This window comes from Nomascus leucogenys, chromosome 19 (genome assembly GCF_006542625.1).
Source record: "Nomascus leucogenys isolate Asia chromosome 19, Asia_NLE_v1, whole genome shotgun sequence".
NCBI classification, from domain to species: Eukaryota; Metazoa; Chordata; class Mammalia; order Primates; family Hylobatidae; genus Nomascus; species Nomascus leucogenys.
The window spans coordinates 75,928,167-75,949,774 of NC_044399.1; the positions used below are offsets into that span (position 1 = coordinate 75,928,167).

Below are 21,608 nucleotides of genomic sequence, written 5' to 3' on the forward strand. Positions count from 1 at the left end.
AGTCCCAGCTACTCGGGAGGCTGACGCACCAGAATCACTGGAACCCAGGAGGCAGAGGTTGCAGTGAGCCGAGATGGCACCACTGCACTTCAGCCTGGGCGACAGAGAGAGACTGTCTCAAAAAAAAAAAAGGCCGGTCCAGTGGCTCACGCCTGTAATCCCAGCAGTTTGGGAGGCCAAGGCAGCGGATCATGAGATCAGGAGATCGAGACCATCCTGGCTAACACGGTGAAACCCCATCTCTATTAAAAATACAAAAAATTAGCCGGGTGTGGTGGCGGGCGCCTGTAATCGCAGCTATTCGGGAGGCTGAGGCAGGAGAATGGTGTGAACCCGGGAGGCGGAGCTTGCAGTGAGCCAAGATCATGCCACTCTACTCCAGCCTGGGCGACAGAGCGAGACTCCGTCTCAAAAAAAAAAAAAAAAAATCTTGGGTTTCATGAAAGGTTAGGATTAAAGTGGGAGAGCCTCAAGCAGCTGACCTACCCCACTCTTCCAAATCTTTTCCCAGGCCTTCTCCCGTCTCATCCTGATTCTGCGTGCCCTACATGTGAACAATGATAGGGCAAAAGTGATCCTGAAGCCAGACAAGACTACTATTACAGAACCACACCACATCTGGCCCACTCTGACTGACGAAGAATGGATCAAGGTCGAGGTGCAGCTCAAGGATCTGATCTTGGCTGACTACGGCAAGAAAAACAAGTGAGCAGTGCTGGTGGGGAGACAGACAGGAGGTCTATATACGGTTTTCTGGGATTTGGAAGCACTTAGGCTTAGAAGTTTCTCAAGAAGGCCAGGTGCGGTGGCTCACACCTGTAATCCTAGCACTTTGGGAGGCCAAGGTGGGTAGATCATTTGAGGTCAGGAGTTTGAAACCATCCTGGCCAACATGGTGAAACCCCGTCTCTACTAAAAATACAAAAATTAGCCGGGTGCAGTTGTGCTCACCTGTAATCCCAGCTACTGGGGAGGCTGAGGCAGGAGAATTGCTTGAACCTTGGGGGCGAAGGTTGCGGTGAGCCGAGATTGCGCCACTGCACTCCAGCCTAGGTGACAAGAGTGAGACTCTGTCTCCAAAAAAATAAAGAAGTTTCTCAAGAAATTATCTTGTCTTAGCCAGGCTTGAGTGCTCATGCTAATAATACCAGCGCTTTGGGAGGCCAAGGTGGGAGGATTGCATGAGGCAGGAGTTGAAACCAGCCTGATAAACAAAAGAGACTGACCCCATCTCTACCAAAAAAAAAAAAAAATTTAAAACAGGTGTGGTGGTACGCGCCTGTAGTCCCAGCTTCTTGGGGGCTGAGGCAGGAGGCTTGCTTGAGCCCGGGAGTTTGAGGCTGCAGTGAGCCATGATTATGCCACTGCACTCCAGCCTGGGCGACAGAGCGAGACCCTGTCTTGAAAACAAGGAAAGAAATTATCTTACAGAGTCTCATAGAAGAGAGATACGGCAGTGTCTTCCAATAGTATGGGAAGCGTCCGTGTTTTAGGGCTTCAGTCTGACTCTTGGCCATTGTTTCTCACTGTTGCCATTTCGAACAGGGCATTTCTTTACTGTCCATACATGGTAAGAATCTTGAACATCCGAGACCCTAAGTATCCAAGACTGCTACCAACACAGACACACCTTCCTCCCCCCGTCTCCCTCCCTGTCATCGTGGCAACCAAAACTATCCATAGGGTGACGGACAATACCACCTCTGATTAAGAACCAGTAGTCTAGGGTTTCTGGGGTTTCCATTTCTGAGAATTGTTTCATGCCAGAGCATTGTTTTGGTCAAGGAAGTGTGGGGTTTACGGATGCTGAACAGTGGGAAGGTGCACACGCAGTGTGCCGGCGTCCTGCTTGGATCTGACAAATCTTGGAAGTGTTAGTGCACCTCCGTTTCACACTTCCTGTAGAGGCAGCTCTTGCGGATTGTCTGGGGCATGAGTATAGGCTGCCCTGCCCTACCAAGTTACACCCTTTCCATTGAGGCAAAAGTGACCAAGGGGAAGGGATCCTTGTAATATAACCCACACTATCCCCACAGTGTGAACGTGGCATCACTGACACAATCAGAAATTCGAGACATCATCCTGGGTATGGAGATCTCGGCACCGTCACAGCAGCGGCAGCAGATCGCTGAGATCGAGAAGCAGACCAAGGAACAGTCGCAGCTGACGGCAACACAGACTCGCACTGTCAACAAGCATGGTGATGAGATCATCACCTCCACCACCAGCAACTATGAGACCCAGACGTTCTCATCCAAGACTGAGTGGAGGGTCAGGTACTGTCGGGCAAGAGGGTGGGGATGGAAAGGCCGGCTGCACTACCTGAGGTGCTGGGCTGAGCGATGCGGACACTCCCTGCCTGTTTTTAGGGCCATCTCTGCTGCCAACCTGCACCTAAGGACCAATCACATCTATGTTTCATCTGACGACATCAAGGAGACTGGCTACACCTACATCCTTCCTAAGAATGTGCTTAAGAAGTTCATCTGCATATCTGACCTTCGGGCCCAAGTGAGTAAGTGGACTCAGCTAGGCCACAGTGTGTGCCCAACACATTTTGTGCCTAAAACTCAGACCTGAGATTGGAACTTGAGATGCTGGTTTCAAGATTCATGGATGAGTAATTACACAAGGATAGCCAAAACAACCAGGAGGGTTTTGGCCCCATGAGATAGCAAAAGCTGTGGCAGCTGAGAGAAGGTAGTAAATGTAGTATTGGCCTGATAGTATCTGGAAGAGAACAGATATGGTCAGAAACAAATTCCTGACCAGGTGTGTGCGCTGGCTCACGCCTGTAATCCCAACACTAGGCTGGGCACAGTGGCTAATGCCTGTAATCCCAGCACTTTGGGAGGCCGAGGTGGGTGGATCACCTGAGGTCAGGGGTTTGAGACCAGCCTGACCAATATGGTGAAACCCCGTCTCTACTAAAAATACAAAAAATTAGCCAGGCGTGGTGGCAGGCGCCTGTAGTTGCAGCTACTAGGGAGGCTGAGACCAGGAGAATTGCTTGAACCCGGGAGGTGAGGTGGAGGTTGCAGTAAGCCAAGATCACGTCACTGCACTCCAGCCTGGGCAACAGAGCAAGACCCCGTCTAAAAAAAAACAAAACAAAAAAAAACGTGGCTGTAGTCCCAGCTACTCAGGAGGCTGAGGTTGCTTGAACACAAGCAGTAAGCTTTGATGACCCCACTGCACTCCAGGCTGGGCACAGTGGCTCATGACTGTAATCCCAGCACTGTTGGGAGGCCGAGGTGGGCCCATCTTTTGAGCCCAGGAGTTCGAGACCATCCTGGGCAACATGACGAAATGGTGTCTCTACAAAAGAAAAAAAAAACTAGCCAGGCATGGTGGCGCACACCTGTAATCTCAGCTCCTCAGGAGGCTGAGGTGGGAGGATCACCTGATCCTGGAGGGTGGTGAGTGTAGTGAGCTGAGATCATGTCACTGCCTGCTAGCCTGGGTGACAGAGTGAAACCCTGCTTCAAAAAAGAGAAAAGATGCATAACTTTACTAGTGTATCAGGGATATTCATAGTTTATAAAACATCATTTTGGGCCAAGGGGGGGTGGATCACTTGAGATCAGGAGTTTAAGACCAGCGTGGCCAACATGGCGAAACGCCGTCTCTATTAAATATATGAAAACTAGCGGGGCGTGGTGGCATGTGCCTGTAGTCCCAGCTACTCAGGAAGCTGAGGCAGGAGAATTGCTTGAACCCAGCAGGCGGAGGTTGCAGTGAGCTGAGATCACACCACTGCACTACAGCCTTGCCGACAGAGTGAGACTCCATCTCAGACGCACTATTTAGTGGCTGTCAGGTTGGCAAATTTGAAAAGATTGTTAATATCCTGTGTGGGTGAGTTTACAGTAAACAGATCCTCTTACTTTGTTGGTGATAATGTAAAATTTAAAATAGCACCAAGTGCTGGTTTTCCAGATGTTTTCAGCTTGTGAAAATACATTGAGCTGTATGTATGCTCATTTGCTTATGAATACTACACTTAATAATCAGCTGGGGAGCTTGTGAGCAGCGCAGATTCCTGAACCCCACTCAGGAGATTCTGACGTGGTAAGTCCGAGATGAGGTCCATGTTTAACATTTTGAACAAGCACCCCAGCTGATTCTGATACAGGGAGTTCTGATCACGTTTTAAGAAACTCTGTCCGTGTTCTTGGGGGAAAGAAGGAAACAGAGGGCCGGCAGCTCCAACTCTGAGCTGGTACTAAGAAGAGTTTTGGTTTCTGACCCCTTTGTCTCCAGATTGCAGGATACCTATATGGGGTGAGCCCACCAGATAACCCCCAGGTGAAGGAGATCCGCTGCATCGTGATGGTGCCGCAGTGGGGCACTCACCAGACCGTGCACCTGCCTGGCCAGCTGCCCCAGCATGAGTACCTCAAGGTAATGGGGAGTGATGGAGCCTGGGAGTGTGGAAAAGCCGGTGTGATTCCTGTCTGTGGGTGGGATTCAGCTCTGTACTCCTCTTTACCTATAGGAGATGGAACCCTTAGGTTGGATCCACACTCAGCCCAATGAGTCCCCGCAGTTATCACCCCAGGATGTCACCACCCACGCCAAGATCATGGCTGACAACCCATCTTGGGATGGCGAGAAGACCATTATCATCACATGCAGGTGGGCCTGGGCTCCTTGGGAGGAAGTATGGTGGGGCAGGGATTGCAGGCCAGGGCCCAGAACAGTGACCTGAGCTGTTACTCTGGTCCCCGTGCCTCCCCCAGCTTCACACCGGGCTCCTGTACGCTGACGGCCTACAAGCTGACCCCCAGTGGCTACGAGTGGGGCCGCCAGAACACAGACAAGGGCAACAACCCCAAGGGCTACCTGCCGTCGCACTACGAGAGGGTGCAGATGCTGCTGTCCGACCGCTTCCTGGGCTTCTTCATGGTCCCCGCCCAGTCCTCGTGGAACTACAACTTTATGGGTAGGTGGGAGGAGCCTGGGGACGTGGGGATAGCAGTAGGGATAAGGTGAGGCCATCGTCCTTTGCACTTGGGGCCTGGCTGGCTTGGAGGTGGCGCAGGCTGCACGAGGCAGGAGCCCTGTTAACACTGGCTGTTTCCTTCTCCCCGAAGGTGTTCGGCATGACCCCAACATGAAATATGAGCTGCAGCTGGCGAACCCCAAAGAGTTCTACCACGAGGTGCACAGGCCCTCCCACTTCCTCAACTTCGCTCTCCTGCAGGAGGGGGAGGTTTACTCTGCGGACCGGGAGGACCTGTATGCCTAGTGCCTAGCTGTTTCCTGCCTCCTGCTTCAGCCTCCCGAGGCCGCAGCCTCAGCCCCTCCAGACAGGCCACTGACATTCAGCAGTTTGGCCTCTTTCCCTCTGTCTGTGCTTGTGGTGTTGACCTCCTGAAGGCTTGTCATCCTGAATAAAATATTGTAATAAATTTTGTATAAACAGGAGTTCAGGGGCAGGTTTGTTTTTTTTCCCCCGAACTCAAATTCTGGATTTAGGTCTAACAGGAGGCTGGACTGGAGCGGTTCACAGCAAGGTGCTGGGCTCAGCTGTGAAGGGGGAGTGTGAGGCCCCTTCCTATTCAGGGCTTCGGGGAGATAGTCCCAGAACTCAGTGGAGACCTGAGGCGGGGCTGGGCTTTCACACTCCGCTGCCTTGACCACATTTGCTGCTTTCTCTACGAAACTACTTGGAAGCCCTCGCCTCCTTTCCACAGTTCTGGGAGCAGTTGCCCTTTCCCGGGTCTAGGAACTCTGGCTTGTGCTGAGCGGCTGTGGTGTCCCGCCCAGCCCTTTAAGCTTTCTATGTCAGTCCTGGACAGGAAAACAAGCACACAGGCAGGCAGTTTGTGTACAGCCGGGCGGAGGCCAGAGACCGGCCGCCTACCTGTCACCTCTCGCCTGGAGCGGGCCACTGCCAAGTTGGCCCCATGACTCCAAACGGGCGGAGCCTGGATTGGGCCTGTGGGGAGGGCGCCACCAAAGTGGCCACTGGCAGCCCTGAGCCTCAGCTCTTGGACGCCTGGCTGGAAGTTGGCTGTCCTGTTTCCTGTGACCTTGGGAGTAGAAAGGACAGGGCCCAGGGCGCCTAGGGCACTATCTCCCTTCCCCACGCCTCCCTCGTTCCTCCCCACCCTTCTCGATTCTACCCCGCCCACACCGCCCTAAAGGGCTTCCTGGGGCGGAACTGTTTCGCTTTTCCCCGTCCTAGTTGGGGGTGGGGGGCGGGGGGTCGCAGCCCTAAGCCTCTGGGAGACATGGAGCCCAGGAGGGCGGCGCCTGGGGCGCCTGGCTGGGGGTCTCGGGAGGCCGCGGGGTCGGGAACGGCCGCGGAGCTTGTGTACCATCTAGCCGGGGCCCTGGGCACTGAGCTGCAGGATCTGGCGCGCCGTTTTGGACCGGAGGCGGCGGCCGGGCTGGTGCCGCTAGTGGTGCGAGCGCTGGAGCTCTTAGAACAGGCTGCCGTGGGGCCCGCCCCGGACTCGGTGAGTCACGGCCCTCCCCTTGCCACCCACGGGGCCGACAGGGCCGAAGCCTGAGACTCGGGTCTCCCCAGCTGCAGGTGTCGGCGCAGCAGGCGGAGCAGGAGCTGCGGCGGCTGCGGGAGGAGAACGAGCGCCTCCGCCGGGAGCTGCGCGCGGGGCCACAGGGTAAGCGCAGCCCCGGCCAGGGCAGGGCGGGTGGCGACCGGCTCGGGTCCTCCCCTCCCTCCCGCGGGCCGCGCGCCGCCGCTAAGAACGCCCCTTCCTCAGAGGAGCACGCGCTGCTGCGGCAGCTCAAGGAGGTCACGGACCGACAGCGGGACGAACTCCGGGCGCACAACCGCGACCTGCGGCAGCGCGGCCTGGAGACCGAGGCGGTGAGGGCGGGGCGCGGGCGGGGCGGGGCTCCGGGGGCGGGACGGGGGGGGCGGAGCGAGGCCGGCGCGGGGCGGGGCTCCAGAGGCCCTCGGTGCCCCGCCCACCCCACCCTTTGCTCCGCTCTCAGTTGCAGGAGCAGCTGCAGCGCCTCCTGCTGGTGAACGCTGAGCTGCGGCACAAGCTGGCGGCAGTGCAGACCCAGCTGCGCGCCGCGCAGGACCGCGAGAGGGAGCTCCAGCAGCCTGGCGAAGCTGCGACTCCGCAGGCTGAAGAGCGAGCGCGGGGGCAGGCCGGGCAGCCCAGGCACCAGCACGGACAGGAGCCCGAATGGGCGACCGCCGGCGCAGGCGCCCCGGGGAACCCTGAGGACCCGGTGAGTGCCGTATGAAGGCAAGGACCCAGCCCAGGACTCAGCGTCCAGCGCTTGGTGGGCACTCGGGCAAGGTTTGCATGCTGCACAGCAGGTGGGCCAGGAAGCGGGGCGGTGGCAGACAGATATGCGCCCCCGGCCGGCCTCGGCCCCCGCTCTCAGCTGGAGCACTGCTCTGTTATCTGTTGGGGCACCCTTGCCCCCCGAGTCTCCCGGCCCGTCACTTCCTCTAGCATTCCCATGATGGCCCTGGGGCGGGGGAGCGCCAGCCGAGGCGACCCTCTGACCATGCCTGTCCTTCCAAAGGCAGAGGCTGCACGGCAGCTGGGGTGCCCCTCGGAGGCAGGGCAGTGCCGCTTCAGTCGGGAGGAGTTTGAGCAGATCCTTCAGGAGAGGAATGAACTCAAAGCCAAAGTGTTCCTGCTCAAGGAGGAGCTGGCCTACTTCCAGCGGTGAGGACGCTGGGAAGCCGGGGAGCCTCCGATCACCCCACATCATTCTCCAGTCATTGACATGTCCACAGCGACATGTGCCAGACCTGCCTTGGGAACTGGGAGGACATGAATTGCACAGCCCTTGCCCTCCTGCAACGTCATCCAGACAGGGGAGAGGGACAGTGCAAAGGGTCGCAGCTGCAGCAGCCAGGGCAGCTCTCCTAGGAGGGGGCCACGGGGCCACCTAAGCTAAGGTCTGAGGGTGTCAGCAAGGCAGAGCGCTTCAGGTGTTCAGGGAAGAGCTGCGTGCACAGGTACCAGGAGTGAGGGCTGCGGCTGGCATCTCCACTGCTGGCATCCGCATGGCTGGCATCACCGAGGCTTTCTCCCTGCCTGCCCCTCTTTTGTAGGGAGCTGCTCACAGACCACCGGGTCCCCGGCCTTCTGCTTGAGGCCATGAAGGTGGCTGTCCGGAAGCAGCGGAAGAAGATCAAAGCCAAGATGTTAGGGACACCAGAGGAAGCAGAGAGCAGGTAGGTCCCTGCCTGCATTCCCACTGAGCCAGACCTCCCTCCCTCATTCTGCTGAGCCTGATGACCCAGCCTGGTCACCCTCTGAGCCCACTGTCTCAGACTGAGGCTGTCACCCCAACCCAGTCACCCCTTGAGCCTCCCTAGCCTGGCCGCTTCTAGGGCCTGCTGACCTGGTCTGGCTGTGTCCCGTGTCCGCTGTCCAGCCTGCGCCCTTCTCCCTGGATCTCACCACTCCCCTTGCCTTGCCTGCCGTCCATTCTGCCTGACAACGCTGCCTCTCCGCATTCATTCTTCAAGTTCCTGTCTTGGCTGGGTCTGTTTATTCTCACCGGGGTGAAACTGTAGCTGCGGCTGTGTCAGGGCCTGCTGTGTGTCAAGCTATAAAATAAAGCCTTGGCAGGGCGCGGTGGCTCACATCTGTAATCCCAGCACTTTGAGAGGCTGAGGTGGGTGGATCACCTGAGGTCAGGAGTTCGAGACCAGCCTGGCCAACATGGTGAAACACTGTCTCTACTAAAAATACAAAAATTAGCCAGGCGTGGGGACAGGCGCCTGTAATCCCAGCTACTCAGGAGGCTGCGGCAGGAGAATCGGTTGAACGTGGGAGGCGGAGGTTGCAGTGAGCTGAGATCGCGCCACTGCACTCCAGCCTGGGCCACAGAGTGAGACCCTGTCTCAAAGAAAAAAAAATTAAAAATTAAAGCCTCGACATCCTGCATCTCCCCAGGGTTGCCTTCTCACCAACCCCGGGGGCCCTGCAGTCCCTCCATCCCCCCTGCTGGATTCCTGTTGTCCCTCGGGGCCTTGATCAATGGCCCTCACTTCTCCTCTGTCCTCTGTCTCAGTGACGATGAGGATGGCTCGTGGCTTCTGCTCTCCGATGATAAGGGAGATCCTCCCCCACCCCCGGAGTCCAAAATACAGAGTTTGTATGTTGGGGGAAGGGGAAGGGCAAGAGTGTGGGGAGGGAGGAAGGGCCCTGGTTGGTCCTTCTCAGGATCCCCTTTCCCGCTTCTCTGCCTGTCACCCTGCTGTGCTTGGCTCTAAGCACACCCTCCCCTCCTGCTTCTCTGGCCCTGGCCCCCATCACCTTCACACTCCCTCAGGCTGCCCTTTCTTCCCCCTCTCCCCTTTTCTCACCAGCCCCTGCCCTCACCCATATCCTTGACCTCTCTGGCTTCCTGGCTCAGAGTGCCTCTGGCTGTCTCTCTCCAGCTTTGCTCTATGGTATCGGGGTAAAGCCGAATCCTCTGAGGATGAGACCAGCAGCCCTGCACCCAGCAAGCTAGGGGGAGAAGAGGAGGCCCAACCACAGTCTCCAGCTCCTGATCCGCCCTGTTCTGCCCTCCACGAACACCTTTGTCTGGGAGCCTCAGCCGCCCCAGAGGCCTGACTTAGGGGTCTGGCTGTAGAAGGATGTGTGGTCTCAAATGAGGACAGGGCTCCCGCCTTCGCAGCCCTCGCCAGGGGTCTGCCCCAATCCTGGCCTGCACCAGGGCAGGACGGGGACTCAGCCTGCCTCCCACTCTACGTCTGTACCGAGCCTCTGGGGCCAGATACAAGAGTGCCTCTCTGAGTCTCAGTTTCCCCATCCGTGAAATGAGAGCTGACTGCCTAGCTCCCAGGGCTTTGTGCAGACGGCCTGAGCTCATGTAATAAAGAACTGCCCGTAATACACAGAAACTGTTCCGCGCCTGTCTGTCCACGTCTGTGCCGCCTCCCAACCCTGCCAGGAGCAGAGGCTGGCTGAGGGGTCCTCGCGGGTCTCCTTGCTCGGTCACTGGGTGGGGTGGCTTCTTGGAGCTCAGGCCTTGCTTTGGGAGTGTGGCTTGATGGAAAGCCGTGGCTCCCACCCCTTTCCCTGGCCCCGGCACCCAGGGACCTGCAACTTCATTCTTCTGGCCCTTCCAGGCCCAGGCCAGTCAGCCCTGCCACTGCGTTCCTTTCCCTTTCTTTTTTTGAGTGTCAGTCTTTCCAGCCACCCCCTCCCTCTCAGGGAGGTGCCTCATGGCAGCCCGCCCCTCCGGCCTGGTTTCCTCAGGAAAAGCCCTGAGAGGAAGCAGGGAGGGGGCTGGGAGCTGTGGGGGCCAGATGAACCTGAGCCCTCCCACTGAGCTGGCCGCTATGGGGCTGGGGCTGCTGCTCCCGCTGCTGCTGCTCTGGACTCAGGGGACTCAGGGGTCAGAGCTGGACCCCAATGGGCAGCACGTCTGTGTGGCCAGCAGGTGGGTCTCGTGGGAGTCTGATGCGGGTGGTTGAACCGGTGTTGACGTCGTTAGGGGAAGGAGGAGACTAGGAAGGGGGCTTAGGCTGAAAGGAAGGGGCTGCTGATGGCGGTCTGGCAGGTAGTGGCTAGCCAGGGCAGATGGTGGAAGGGTCAGGGAAGGAGAGGGGAGGGGCTGGGGACCCTAGCTATAAAGATCCGCTAGGCCTCCCCAGGGGACTAAGGCAGCCTCCCCCACTTCAGCCAGAGACAGTGATCCACCTCGCTTGGGGCCAGGCTGCACCCCGCACCATGTCCGGCTGACCCCTCTTTGCCCCACAGCCCCTCTGCTGAGCTGCAGTGCTGCGCAGGCTGGAGGCAGAAGGATCAAGAATGCACCATCCGTGAGTAGCCAGAACAGACCCTCAGCCAAGGAGAAGGGAGGCCGTAGCCCAGTGACAACCCTTCCTTCCTACCCCCCGGGGCCTGCCCCTCCTGATACCAGGAGCCAGGGTTTCTCCTGTGACGTCCCCCAGGCCTGAAGGGGCACCTCTTGAGGAGGCATGGCCCCTGGAGCCAGTGAGAGGGCAGGGGTGTCCCCTGGTTCTGCTCCCGTCTTTCCAACCTGGGTGGGGTGTCTTTCAGCCATCTGTGAGGGGCCGGACGCCTGCCAGAAGGACGAGGTGTGTGTGAAGCCGGGCCTCTGTCGATGCAAGCCTGGATTCTTTGGGGCCCACTGCAGCTCCCGTGAGTCTCAAGGGCCAGATGAAGTTGCTGGGCAGAGCTGGGTACGGGGGCAGTGGTGTGGGGGCAGGCAAGGCAGGTAGCCATGCAGCCTCAGAACAGCAGGGCCAGAATCCCTCCCAGCTTCACTGAGGAATTGCGGTCCAGAGACAGGAAGTGACACACACTCCCGAGAGATGGCCTGAGTCACCGGGTTTTTACCCACATCCACAAAGCGCTGCCTACCTGAGCATCTGCCTCTTCCACTTCTCAGAAAACCTGTGATTCCCCTTCATTGCAAAATGAGTGTATTACTTGTCTTTCCCACATACGCCTTATACATGGACAACGGATGGAAGGGGGCCCCTGGCTGGGGTCTCTGCCCTCTCTGGCAGAAAGAGAGGGAAGGGAAAGGGGTTGGGAAGCAGGAGAGCCAGAGGGTGGGCACCAGGAATCAAGGAATCACTAGGGGAAAGGTGGCTTCTCCTGACACCCTGGCGGGCAGTATCCACGCCTGAGATCGGGAGGAAGCCAGCTCTCCTCCAGCCCAGCAGAGATCCATCTGGGCAGAGAGGAGCAGGCATGGAGGAAGGCCCACCAACCTCGGTGCCACATTCTGGGCAAGTCCCCTGCCCACTCAGGATCTCTGAGTGTGTTCTGGAACGTGAAGTGGCAGGCTGAGCCTCCCACTAATGGCTAAGGGTTTTCTGTAGGTCAGAGCGGACAGGAAGTGAGTGTTGCCCAGGACAGGCTGCCGGATGTTCCGAGGGTCTGTCCCCGGCTCTTGGAGGGTGGGCCCAGCGCCCCTTTTCCTTGCGGAAGGGGACGCAGGGTAAGGGTCCGCGCGCGGCCCTGAGCCCGCTGACCCCTCCCGTCCCCACCCCCGCAGGCTGCCCGGGCCAGTACTGGGGCCCCGACTGCCGTGAGAGCTGCCCCTGCCACCCGCACGGCCAGTGCGAGCCAGCCACGGGCGCGTGCCAGTGCCAGGCCGACCGCTGGGGCGCCCGCTGCGAGTTCCCGTGCGCCTGCGGCCCCCACGGGCGCTGCGACCCCGCGACCGGCGTGTGCCACTGCGAACCGGGCTGGTGGTCGTCCACGTGCCGCCGCCCGTGCCAGTGCAACCCCGCGGCGGCGCGCTGCGAGCAGGCCACGGGCGCCTGCGTGTGCAAGCCGGGCTGGTGGGGGCGCCGCTGCAGCTTCCGCTGCGCCTGCCACGGCTCCCCGTGCGAGCAGGACTCGGGCCGCTGCGCCTGCCGGCCGGGCTGGTGGGGTCCCGAATGCCGGCAGCAGTGCGAGTGTGTGCGGGGCCGCTGCAGCGCCGCCTCCGGCGAGTGCACCTGCCCGCCCGGCTTCCGCGGAGCGCGCTGCGAGCTGCCCTGCCCGGCAGGCAGCCACGGGGTGCAGTGCGCACACAGGTGAGCGGGCGGGGCGGGGACAGGTGGGCTGGCGGGGCGCGGCGGACACCGGTGGGCGGGGCGGGGGCGGGGTGGAAACTGGTGAGCGGGCAGGGTGGGGGCGGGGCGGGCACAGGTGAGCGGTCGGGGGAGGGGGCTGAGGCGGACACAGGTTAGCCGGGCTGGGACACAGGCAGCGGGGCTGCACTCACAATAAGAAATTTCATCCCTGGCTCGGCGCGGTGGCTCACGCCTGTCATCCCAGCACTTTGGGAGGCTGAGGCGGGCGGATCACCTGAGGTCAGACAGGTGAGCGGGCAGGGTGGAGCGGAGACAGGTGGCCGGGGCGGGGCGCCGGGAGGAGGGGTCAGGGCTTCGCGGTGCTCCTCTCAAAAAACATACAAAGCAGAGGGACGAGAAAGGGGAAAAGACGGCTAGGTGGGGTGGCTCACACCTGTAATCCCAGCACTTTGGGAGGCTGAGGCGGGTGCATCACCTGAGGTCAGAGTTTCGAGACCATCCTGGCCAACATGGTGAAACCTCGTCTCTACTAAAAACACAAAAATTAGCCGGGCCGCGCCTGTAGTCCCAGGTACTCAGGAGGCTGAGGCAGGAGAATCGCTTGAGCCCTGGAGGCGGAGGTTGCAGTGAGCCGAGGTCGCACCACTGCACTCCAGCTTGGGCCACAGAGCGAGACTCCGTCTCAAACAAAACAAAACAAAAACTTTAAAAACGCTTTGTTGCCCCAGGTCCAGCCCCACCTGCTCGTTTCATCGATTACTACTGTACAAAAAATACTAGCACTGCTAGCAAGCCATATGTAGATAATAAGTGGATAGAGTGGCCAAGGGTCCTGGGCAAGGTCCCTTTAGGGCTCAGTGGCTTTCAAACTTTGACCGGCTGCACTCACAATAAGAAATTTCATCCCTGGCTGGGCGCGGTGGCTCACGCCTGTCATCCCAGCACTTTGGGAGGCTGAGGCGGGCGGATCACCTGAGGTCAGGAGTTCAAGACGAGCCTGACCAACATGGTGAAACCCCATCTCTACTAAAAATACAAAAATTAGCCGGGCGTGGTGGTGGGCGCCTGTAATCCTAGCTACTTGGGAGGCTGAGGCAGGAGAATCACTTGAACCCGGGAGGCGGAGGTTGCAGTGAGCCAAGATCGCGCCATTGCACTCCATCCAGCCTGGGCAACACAGCGAGACTCCGTCTCAAAGAAAATAATAATAAAATAAAAATAAAAATAAAAATGCTGGTCAGGATCAGCTAAATGGCTTTTATAAACTGCCCTTCTTCTCCCCTACTAATGGATCTAACGCAAGTATATGATCCCAGCTAGTGAAGCATCTGAGGGAGAAACTTCAGGTAACTGTTAGGCATCAGTGGGAAATTAAGATATGGCAAATGTGAAATTATATTGGTGACAACAGTGGTCTCCAACCTTTTGGCACCAGGGACTGGTTTCGTGGCAGACAATTTTTCTGTGATTACACTGTAATCTATAATGAAATAATTATATGACTCACCATAATACAGAATCAGTGGGAGCCCTGAGCTTGTTTTCCCGCAGCTCAATGATCCCATCTAGGGGTGGTGGGAGACAGTGACAGATCATCAGGCATTAGATCCTCATAAAGAGCGTGGAACCTGGACCCTCCCGTGCGCAGTTCACAATAGGACTGGCGCTCCTATGAGAATCTAAGGCCGCCGCTGATCTGGCTGGCAGTAGAGCTCAGGCAGTCAGGCTCCCCCGCTGCTCATCTCTACGCTGCCGCCCAGTTCCTAACACGCCACAGACTAGTACCAGTCCATGGCCCAGGGTTTGAGGACCCCTGGGTGAAAACACTTTACATTTTTTGTATTTCGTATGATGGGGCAGAAGACACTACTGAGTCCCATTCATGCCAGACCTGGGGGCGGCTCAGTGTGGAAGAAGGAAAAGTGAAAAGAGCAGGAGGGAAGGCCTGGCAGACCCGGCAAACGGGACTCAGAGCTTGGTGGTGACTTGCCTGCCTTGGCTGGGCTGCTGGCTCCTGATGACCCTGGGACCCAGGGAAAGATGGTCACAGAGCAGATGCTTCAAAGGAAAGGGGTGGGGTCCTGTAAGAGCTCTCATTTGTCTTCATTGTACAACGTGGGGAAACTGAGGTGCAAACCTGCCTGAGTGACCCAGGTGGGACCCGAACACTCTCCAGGGCCCCCGAAGGCCTGCGTGGAGGACAGGGATTGGAGGAGTGGGTGCTCCATCCGTCCACCCCCACTGCTCCCACGAAGCCCTTCTCTTCCCAGCTGTGGCCACTGCAAACACAATGAGCCGTGCTCCCCAGACACGGGCAGCTGTGAGTCCTGCGAGCCGGGCTGGAACGGGACCCAGTGCCAGCAGCCCTGCCTGCCTGGCACCTTTGGCGAGAGCTGCGAACAGCAGTGCCTTCACTGCCAACATGGGGAGGCCTGTGAGCCAGATACTGGCCACTGTCAGCGCTGTGACCCTGGCTGGCTGGGGCCCAGGTGAGGGCACCATTCTGTTCAGGGTGAGGTACACCTCCCCCCAGGACCCTCAGCTCAGCGGCTCTGTCTGAGAGCACCACCCCTCCCCGACACACAGGTTCATGCGGCCCCAGGGTCCTCCCTCCTGTTGAAGACTGGGGGAGAGCAATGGGTTCTGGGGGGCCTGGGCAGGATCCCAGCTCCCTCCCCTCTGAGGCTTCCTGCCCTCCTCCCCCTCTGGGGACTTGTCTGTCACCTGCTGGATTCGGCCCCAAGTTCAAGGCCCTATTTGCACCTGAGCTTCACTGCTGAGGAGTGGCCAGTTGGGTCCTTGAGTCCAGGAGCCTGGGGCGGAGGGGTGGGGCCCCACGGTGGGGGCCAGGCCTGCCTTGCTCTCCCCTTCCCCGAGTCTTGCCTCGCCCCAGGTGTGAAGACCTCTGCCCCACTGGCACCTTTGGGGAAGACTGTGGCTCTACCTGCCCCACCTGTGTTCAGGGGGCCTGTGATGCTGTGACAGGGGAATGTGTCTGCAGTGCCGGCTACTGGGGGCCCAGGTGAGGACGGGGGTCCTGGGGGCAGGAGAGTGCCAGGGGCCTAGGTCAGGCCTGTGTGCAGCATTTCCTGAACTTCCCTGGACAGTGCCCAGAAATCTCCCTGCCCGTCTCCTGCCTGCCTCCCCAACTTCACCCAGCCCTCAGCCTGCCTCTCCATGTTACTCCATAGCTGCAACGCCTCCTGCCCAGCCGGCTTCCATGGAAACAACTGCTCAGTTCCTTGTGAATGCCCAGAGGGACTCTGCCACCCTGTCTCTGGGTCCTGCCAGCCAGGTAAGGTGGAAGAAGGCTGCAGGGTGCAGTAGCCAGGGAAAGGTGGGCCCTTCACATGGGCTCCAGGGCAAGTTCCTCACCAGGGAGTCTGGGCGCACTTCAGAGACATTCTTTTTTTTTTTTTTTTTTTCCCTGAAGACGAGGTCTTGGCCTGTCACCCAGGCTAGAGTGCAGTGGCATGATCTCAGCTCACTGCAACCTCCGCCTCCCAGGTTCAAGCCATTCTCCCATCTCAGCCTCTTGAGTAGCTGGGATTACAGGCGCACGCCTCCATGCCTGGCTAATTTTTGTATTTTTAGTAGAGACAGGGTTTCACCATGTTGGCCAGGCTGGTCTCGAACTCCTGACCTCAGGTGATCCGCCCACCTCGGCCTCCCAAAGTGCTGGGATTACAGGCATGAGCCACTGTGCCCGGCCCAGAGACATTCTTTATACCTGAGCTCTGTGTGGATGCTCTGGGGTCCCCTGAAGATGTGACAGAGCCCCCGCCCCTGCGAAACCAGGCTAGAGCCATGAGATGGGCAGGGGGGTGGCTGGACACTGACATGGCCTCAGGGGCAATAACCTGTGAAATGGGCCACAGAACCTGTGGAGGGGACACGCCAGCAGAGGGGCTGCCCGGAGGCAGGGAGAGACCCCCAGGAAGAAGCTTCTGGGTAGCAGGCAACTCAGAGCAAAGACAGGATGTGTAGGAGACAGGAAGGCCTGAGTGTCCCCCGTCTCTGGCTCCCCCAGGCTCTCACCGTCGGGACGCTGCCCTCATCGCGGGCAGCCTTGTGCCTCTGCTGCTGCTTTTCCTGGGCCTCATCTGCTGTGCCTGCTGCTGCTGGGCCACCCGGTCAGACCTCAAGGACAGGTGAACGCCAGCCCATCCCTTCCCCACACAGCTCAGGCCACGGGCTGGGAGCAGGAGGGCATCTGGTTTCCTTGTGGGGTGGGGAGGGCTGACCTTGTCACCCACATGGGTCAGAGGTGATGGGGGTGAGGAGGGCTGGCCTTGTCACCTACATAGGTCAGAGGTGTTGGGGGTGAGGAGGGCTGGCCTTGTCGCCCACGTGGGTCAGAGATGATGGAGGTAGTTGGCAGTGGCCATGGCCTAGAGACACTGGAGACACCGGGTCAGCTGCCTGCCCTCCTCGGAAGCCTTCGATGAGGAAGTTTCTGAGTTGCATGGGCACCAGGCTGGTGAACTGGAGCCTGCAGCGGGAGGCAGAGAGCTGACACCGGCGGGGACCAGAGGAGGAGGGCTGGGACCACGGAAGGAGCAGCCCAGCTCTGGGCCAGGAGGGAAAGAGAACAGGCCTCAGATGGCCCACAGAGGAAAGTGACATCAATGTCTGTGCAGTGGTTTAGCAGAGAATGTAGGTGCCTGAGAGATGGAGAGGGGAGGAAGGGTTGAGCTGGTGGGGCCCGCACAGGGGGGCTTATGCAGAGCTTTGTTCCTTTATGAAACCTCTTCACATTCCAGGCTCCTTTGAGACTCAAAACAGCGTGGAGGTTTGGAACAGGGAGTGTGGGGCCGGAAGGATTATGGTCCTCAATTCCCAGAGGACATTGAGGCCCAAGGTGATCTAGTTGGTTACTGACACACAGGAAGCCCCTCTGCACCGTTTTGGACTCTTCGTCTGGTGCTCTCTGACTAGTTCCTGCCCTAGTCCAACAGCACGTCCTCCTCTGTGCTTGGCCCAGGGTGGCAAGAAGCCCCTCGCAGGGACACGAGGACGGGTGCAAGTGCTGTTGGAGGAACGGTGAAGAGCGGAGCAGTCTCCTCCACATGTGGGGGTAGAGCAGAGTGGGAACAAGGGAAGGCTTCCTGGAGGGGGTGTCATTTGAGACAGGTGGGCCGGGCGCAGTGGCTCACGCCTGTAATCCCAGCACTTTGGGAGGCCGAGGCGAGCGGATCACCTGAGGTCAGGAGTTCAAGACCAGCCTGGCCAACATCGTGAAACCCCATCTCCACTAAAAATACAAAATTAGCTGGGCGCGGTGGTGGGCGCCTGTAATCTCAGCTACTCAGGAGGCTGAGGCAGGAGAATCGCTTGAACCCAGGAGGCAGAGGTTGCAGTGAGCCAAGATTGCATCATTGCACTCCAGCCTGGGCAATAAGAGCGAGACTCTGTCTCAAAAAATAAAGACACAGAGAGAGAGAGAATGAGAGAGAGACAGGTGAGCTGGGGCTCAGCTAGGATGATAATAACAAAGACCTGCCAGGTCCTGCAAAAACCTCAGATAGATGATAGATAGATGGATAGATAGACAGACAGACAGACAGACAGACAGGATCTGTTTTACAGATGCGGAAACTGAGGCCTAGGGAGGTGACGTCTGAACCAGAGTTGTTACTCAGGGCTGTCTGACTCTAGAGCCACACTTTGTTCTGTGGCAGGCCTGAATCTTGGGCTCAATCATTTGGATTTTATTCTGCAGTCAGTAGAGTGCCACTGAAGTAGAGGTAGTCACCCTGTCACACCCTGCCAAGGTAACCCAGGTCACTGTGGGTCTTATGTACTGACCACTGTCCCTACCCTCCTCCCTCAGGCCAGCGAGAGATGGAGCTACCGTGTCCAGGATGAAGCTGCAGGTCTGGGGGACATTGACCAGCTTGGGCTCCACGCTGCCCTGTGGTTCCCTCAGCTCCCACAAGTTACCCTGGGTGACAGGTCAGTGGGCACTGGGGGCTGGGATTGGACAAGGCTTTGCATCAGGTCCTGCAGGCGCCTGATCTGGAATCTCTGCAGTCTCACATCACGACCCGGAGGTCCCCTTCAACCACAGCTTCATCGAGCCGCCCTCTGCCGGATGGGCCTCCGATGACTCCTTCTCATCCGATCCTGAGTCTGGAGAGGCAGACGAGGGTCCTGCCTACTGTGTGCCACCCCAAGAAGGTAGCCCCCCCAACAGCCCACATAGCCCCTGAGCAGCCCTGCCCACCACGACCCCCTCTTTAGTCCCCAGCAAACAGTTATTTATTTATTTATTTATTTATTTTTTTTTTTTGAGACTGGGTCTTGCTCTGTCGCCCAGGCTGGAGTGCAGTGGTGTGATCTCAGCTCACTGCAACCTCCGCCTCCCGGGTTCAAGCGATTCCCCTGCCTCGGCCTCCCAAATAGCTGGGATTACAGGCGCCCGCCACCATACCCAGCTAATTTTTGTATTTTAGTAGAGACCAGGTTTCACCATGTTAGCCAAGGTGGTCTTGATCTCCTGACCTCTGGATCTGCCTGCTTCGGCCTCCCAGAGTGCTGGGATTATAGGCGTGAGCCACCGTGCCCGACCAGCAAACAGTTACTAAGGGCCCATTCTGTGTTAGTCACTGTTCTTGGCTCCGGGCATGCAAGAGATAACAAGAAGATTCCTATCCTCACCGAGCTTAGAGTCAGATGAGCAGTCATCAGACAATGACAGGACACAGTGATATGTGTTTCCATGGGGGACATACAAGTAGGGGCTCATTCGCTAGCCATGCTGGGGTGACTGGGGTCAGGGAAGATGTGTGTGGTATCCCAGTTGAGTCTAGCAGAATCAGTAGGAGTTAGCCAAGTGAAAGTCAGGGAGAGGAGGGAATGATGTTTCAGGAAGATGGAACAGCATACACAAAGGCCCAGAGGTGAGAGGGATGTGGCTGTGTGCCATCAAAAGAGTTTTAGCTTGGTTAGAGTGTGACAGTATTTCAAAGTAGGGAGACGTGGTGAGGAAAGAGTATAGAGACCAGGTGTGGTGACTCACACCTGTGATGCCAGCACTTTGGGAGGCTGACGCCGGAGGATTGCTTGAGGCCAGGGGTTTGATACCAGCCTGGCCAACATAGTGAGACCCCATCTCTACAAAAATTAAAAAAAAAAAAAAAAGAGCGTAGAAGTAACAGTGTCTACGTGAATTGGTCCTTCTGCCACTCTCCTCATCCTTGCCCTCTTCCTTGCCCTATTTTTGAGGCCTCCTGGAAGATGCTGAGCTGTGGGTAGGATGCACTGGGGTGGCCAGTTCAGCTCCAGCCAAGCTCTTCTGTCTCCTCTGCCAGGGATGGTCCCTGTGGCCCAGGCAGAGTCGTCAGAGGCCAGCCTGGCTGCAGGTGCTTTCCCGCCCCCTGAGGACGCCTCCACGCCATTCGCCATCCCGCGCACCTCCAGCCTAGCTCGGGCCAAGCGGCCATCGGTCTCCTTTGCTGAAGGTACAAAGTTTGCGCCACAGAGTCGCCGAAGCTCAGGGGAGCTCTCCAGCCCGCTCCGAAAGCCCAAGAGGCTCTCCCGGGGGGCACAATCGGGTCCTGAGGGCCGGGAAGCCGAAGAGTCCACAGGCCCAGAGGAAGCAGAAGCACACGAGTCCTTTCCTGCAGCTGCCAGTCCCGGGGATTCAGCCACTGGCCACCGGCGGCCCCCACTTGGTGGCCGGACAGTGGCTGAGCACGTGGAAGCCATTGAGGGCAGTGTCCAGGAGAGCTCAGGCCCCGTGACCACCATCTACATGCTGGCGGGGACGCCCCAGGGACCCGAAGGCCCTGTCCGCTCTGTCTTCCGCCATTTTGGTAGCTTTCAGAAAGGCCAGGCAGAACCCAAGGTCAAGAGGGCCATCCCTAAGCCTCCACGCCAGGCCCTGAATCGGAAAAAGGGCAGCCCTGGCCTGGCCTCTGGCTCTGTCAGCCAGAGCCCCAACTCAGCCCCAAAAGCTGGGCTTCCTGGGGCCACAGGGCCTGTGGCAGTCAGACCAGAGGAAGCGGCCCAGGGGCTGGGGGCTGGCATGGAGAGTTCAGGGAGAGCCCAGAAGCCAATCTCTGGGGATGGCTCCCCAAAACGGGATCCCCAGAAGCAAGCTAAAGAGGAAAGGCAGGAGGAACCTGAGTATGAGAACGTTGTACGCATCTCCAGGCCACCAGAACCCTGAGGACCTTGAATTTGGGGAGTGGGGAGACGGGATGGGACCGAAACTGCCCATGGACTAGACTGTGCTGTGTGCTGGAAAATGATCCCAGGGCCAGGACAGACAAACCAGGGCCTCTGCGCCTCCACAGGGAAAAGGCAAGGCTTCCAGGCCAGTTGGCCCAGGCCCCTGGCGTTGCTCCCGGAGGGGGCCAGGAAGGCCTGGGCAGAGACCCTGCAGGATGGGGTCAGGGAGGGTTGCCTGCAGGGACTTCTCCTCTGCTGTCCTGGACCCTGTGTGCCTCAGAAGGGCTATTCTTTCTTTCATGTGCAAAACATTTTTCTGAAATGGCAAACAACCTATATGTTTGCTGATAAAAGATTGGCTAGACAAATTTTTTTTTTTTTTGAGACAGAGTCTTGCTCTGTCACCCGGGCTGGAGTGCAGTGGCACAATCTTGGCTCACTGCAAGCTCCGCCTCCTGGGTTCACGCCCTTCTCCTGCCTCAGCCTCCCGAGTAGCTGGGACTACAGGTGCCCACCACCACGCTCGGCTAATTTTTTTGTATTTTTAATAGAGGCGGGGTTTCACCATGTTAGCCAGGATGGTCTCGATCTCCTGACCTCGTGATCCACCTGCCTCAGCCTCCCAAAGTGCTGGGATGACAGGCGTGAGCTACCGCGCCCGGCCTGTGAACTTTTTAAAAAGGATGTATGTGCATAAAAACAGATTCAAGGGAAAGGCACTAAATGGTATTTTCCTCTGGAAGATGAGAGTGTAGTTGATATTTATTTTCTTCTGGAACTTTTGTATAGTTCGCAAATTTTCTACAGTGAACATTCTTTTTTACTTTTGTTACTAGATTGAATTTGATAAAGTATAATAAAAAGCAACGATCTTTGTTAAAAAAATAAAAAGTACTAACATTACAGACATGTA

General features: G+C 58.0%; 3 protein-coding genes across 7 annotated transcripts in view; all 3 read left to right on the plus strand.

The window, feature by feature from the left end:
* PRPF8 (pre-mRNA processing factor 8) overlaps positions 1-5,430 on the plus strand; it is a 35,689-nt gene extending 30,259 nt beyond the window's left edge. For both annotated transcript variants that reach the window (XM_030800605.1, XM_030800606.1), the window contains 7 exons: positions 512-705; positions 2,037-2,276; positions 2,370-2,511; positions 4,264-4,404; positions 4,499-4,638; positions 4,743-4,945; positions 5,097-5,430. In XM_030800605.1, the coding sequence (XP_030656465.1) occupies positions 512-705; positions 2,037-2,276; positions 2,370-2,511; positions 4,264-4,404; positions 4,499-4,638; positions 4,743-4,945; positions 5,097-5,251 (1,215 nt within the window). In that variant the 3' untranslated portion in view covers positions 5,252-5,430. The remainder of the gene's footprint in view (positions 1-511; positions 706-2,036; positions 2,277-2,369; positions 2,512-4,263; positions 4,405-4,498; positions 4,639-4,742; positions 4,946-5,096) is intronic.
* A 395-nt stretch (positions 5,431-5,825) lies between these two features.
* Positions 5,826-9,867, plus strand: RILP (Rab interacting lysosomal protein). 2 transcript variants are annotated; one of them, XM_030799295.1, is made up of 8 exons: positions 5,838-6,467; positions 6,539-6,632; positions 6,735-6,841; positions 6,970-7,215; positions 7,519-7,664; positions 8,057-8,179; positions 9,025-9,108; positions 9,395-9,867. In XM_030799295.1, the coding sequence occupies exons 1-8, from the start codon at positions 6,240-6,242 to the stop codon at positions 9,570-9,572; spliced, it is 1,206 nt and encodes a 401-aa protein (XP_030655155.1). In that variant the 5' UTR covers positions 5,838-6,239; the 3' UTR covers positions 9,573-9,867. The 2 variants fall into 2 exon arrangements, with proteins under 2 accessions (XP_030655156.1, XP_030655155.1); XM_030799296.1 differs by lacking the exon at positions 9,025-9,108 and having other exon boundaries at positions 5,826-6,467; positions 9,395-9,856.
* Positions 9,868-9,962: 95 nt separating this feature from the next.
* On the plus strand, positions 9,963-21,608 carry SCARF1 (scavenger receptor class F member 1). Of its 3 annotated transcripts, none has more exons than XM_030799282.1 (11): positions 9,963-10,404; positions 10,725-10,786; positions 11,028-11,129; positions 11,995-12,520; positions 14,791-15,009; positions 15,414-15,542; positions 15,712-15,815; positions 16,551-16,671; positions 18,354-18,475; positions 18,554-18,700; positions 19,834-21,608. In XM_030799282.1, the coding sequence occupies exons 1-11, from the start codon at positions 10,187-10,189 to the stop codon at positions 20,691-20,693; spliced, it is 2,610 nt and encodes an 869-aa protein (XP_030655142.1). In that variant the 5' UTR covers positions 9,963-10,186; the 3' UTR covers positions 20,694-21,608. The 3 variants fall into 3 exon arrangements, with proteins under 3 accessions (XP_030655142.1, XP_030655144.1, XP_030655143.1); XM_030799284.1 differs by having other exon boundaries at positions 18,591-18,700; XM_030799283.1 differs by lacking the exon at positions 15,414-15,542 and having other exon boundaries at positions 19,834-21,196.

Coding starts and splice junctions, on each gene's coding strand:
- RILP (XM_030799295.1), top strand. CDS start 6,240: ATGGAGCCCAGGAGGGCGGCGCCTGGGGCGCCTGGCTGGGGGTCTCGG. Junction 6,633..6,734: donor GCTGCGCGCGGGGCCACAGG/GTAAGCGCAGCC, acceptor CCCCTTCCTCAG/AGGAGCACGCGCTGCTGCGG. Junction 6,842..6,969: donor GCGGCCTGGAGACCGAGGCG/GTGAGGGCGGGG, acceptor CTCCGCTCTCAG/TTGCAGGAGCAGCTGCAGCG.
- SCARF1 (XM_030799282.1), top strand. CDS start 10,187: ATGGCAGCCCGCCCCTCCGGCCTGGTTTCCTCAGGAAAAGCCCTGAGA. Junction 10,787..11,027: donor GGATCAAGAATGCACCATCC/GTGAGTAGCCAG, acceptor GGTGTCTTTCAG/CCATCTGTGAGGGGCCGGAC. Junction 12,521..14,790: donor GGGGTGCAGTGCGCACACAG/GTGAGCGGGCGG, acceptor TTCTCTTCCCAG/CTGTGGCCACTGCAAACACA.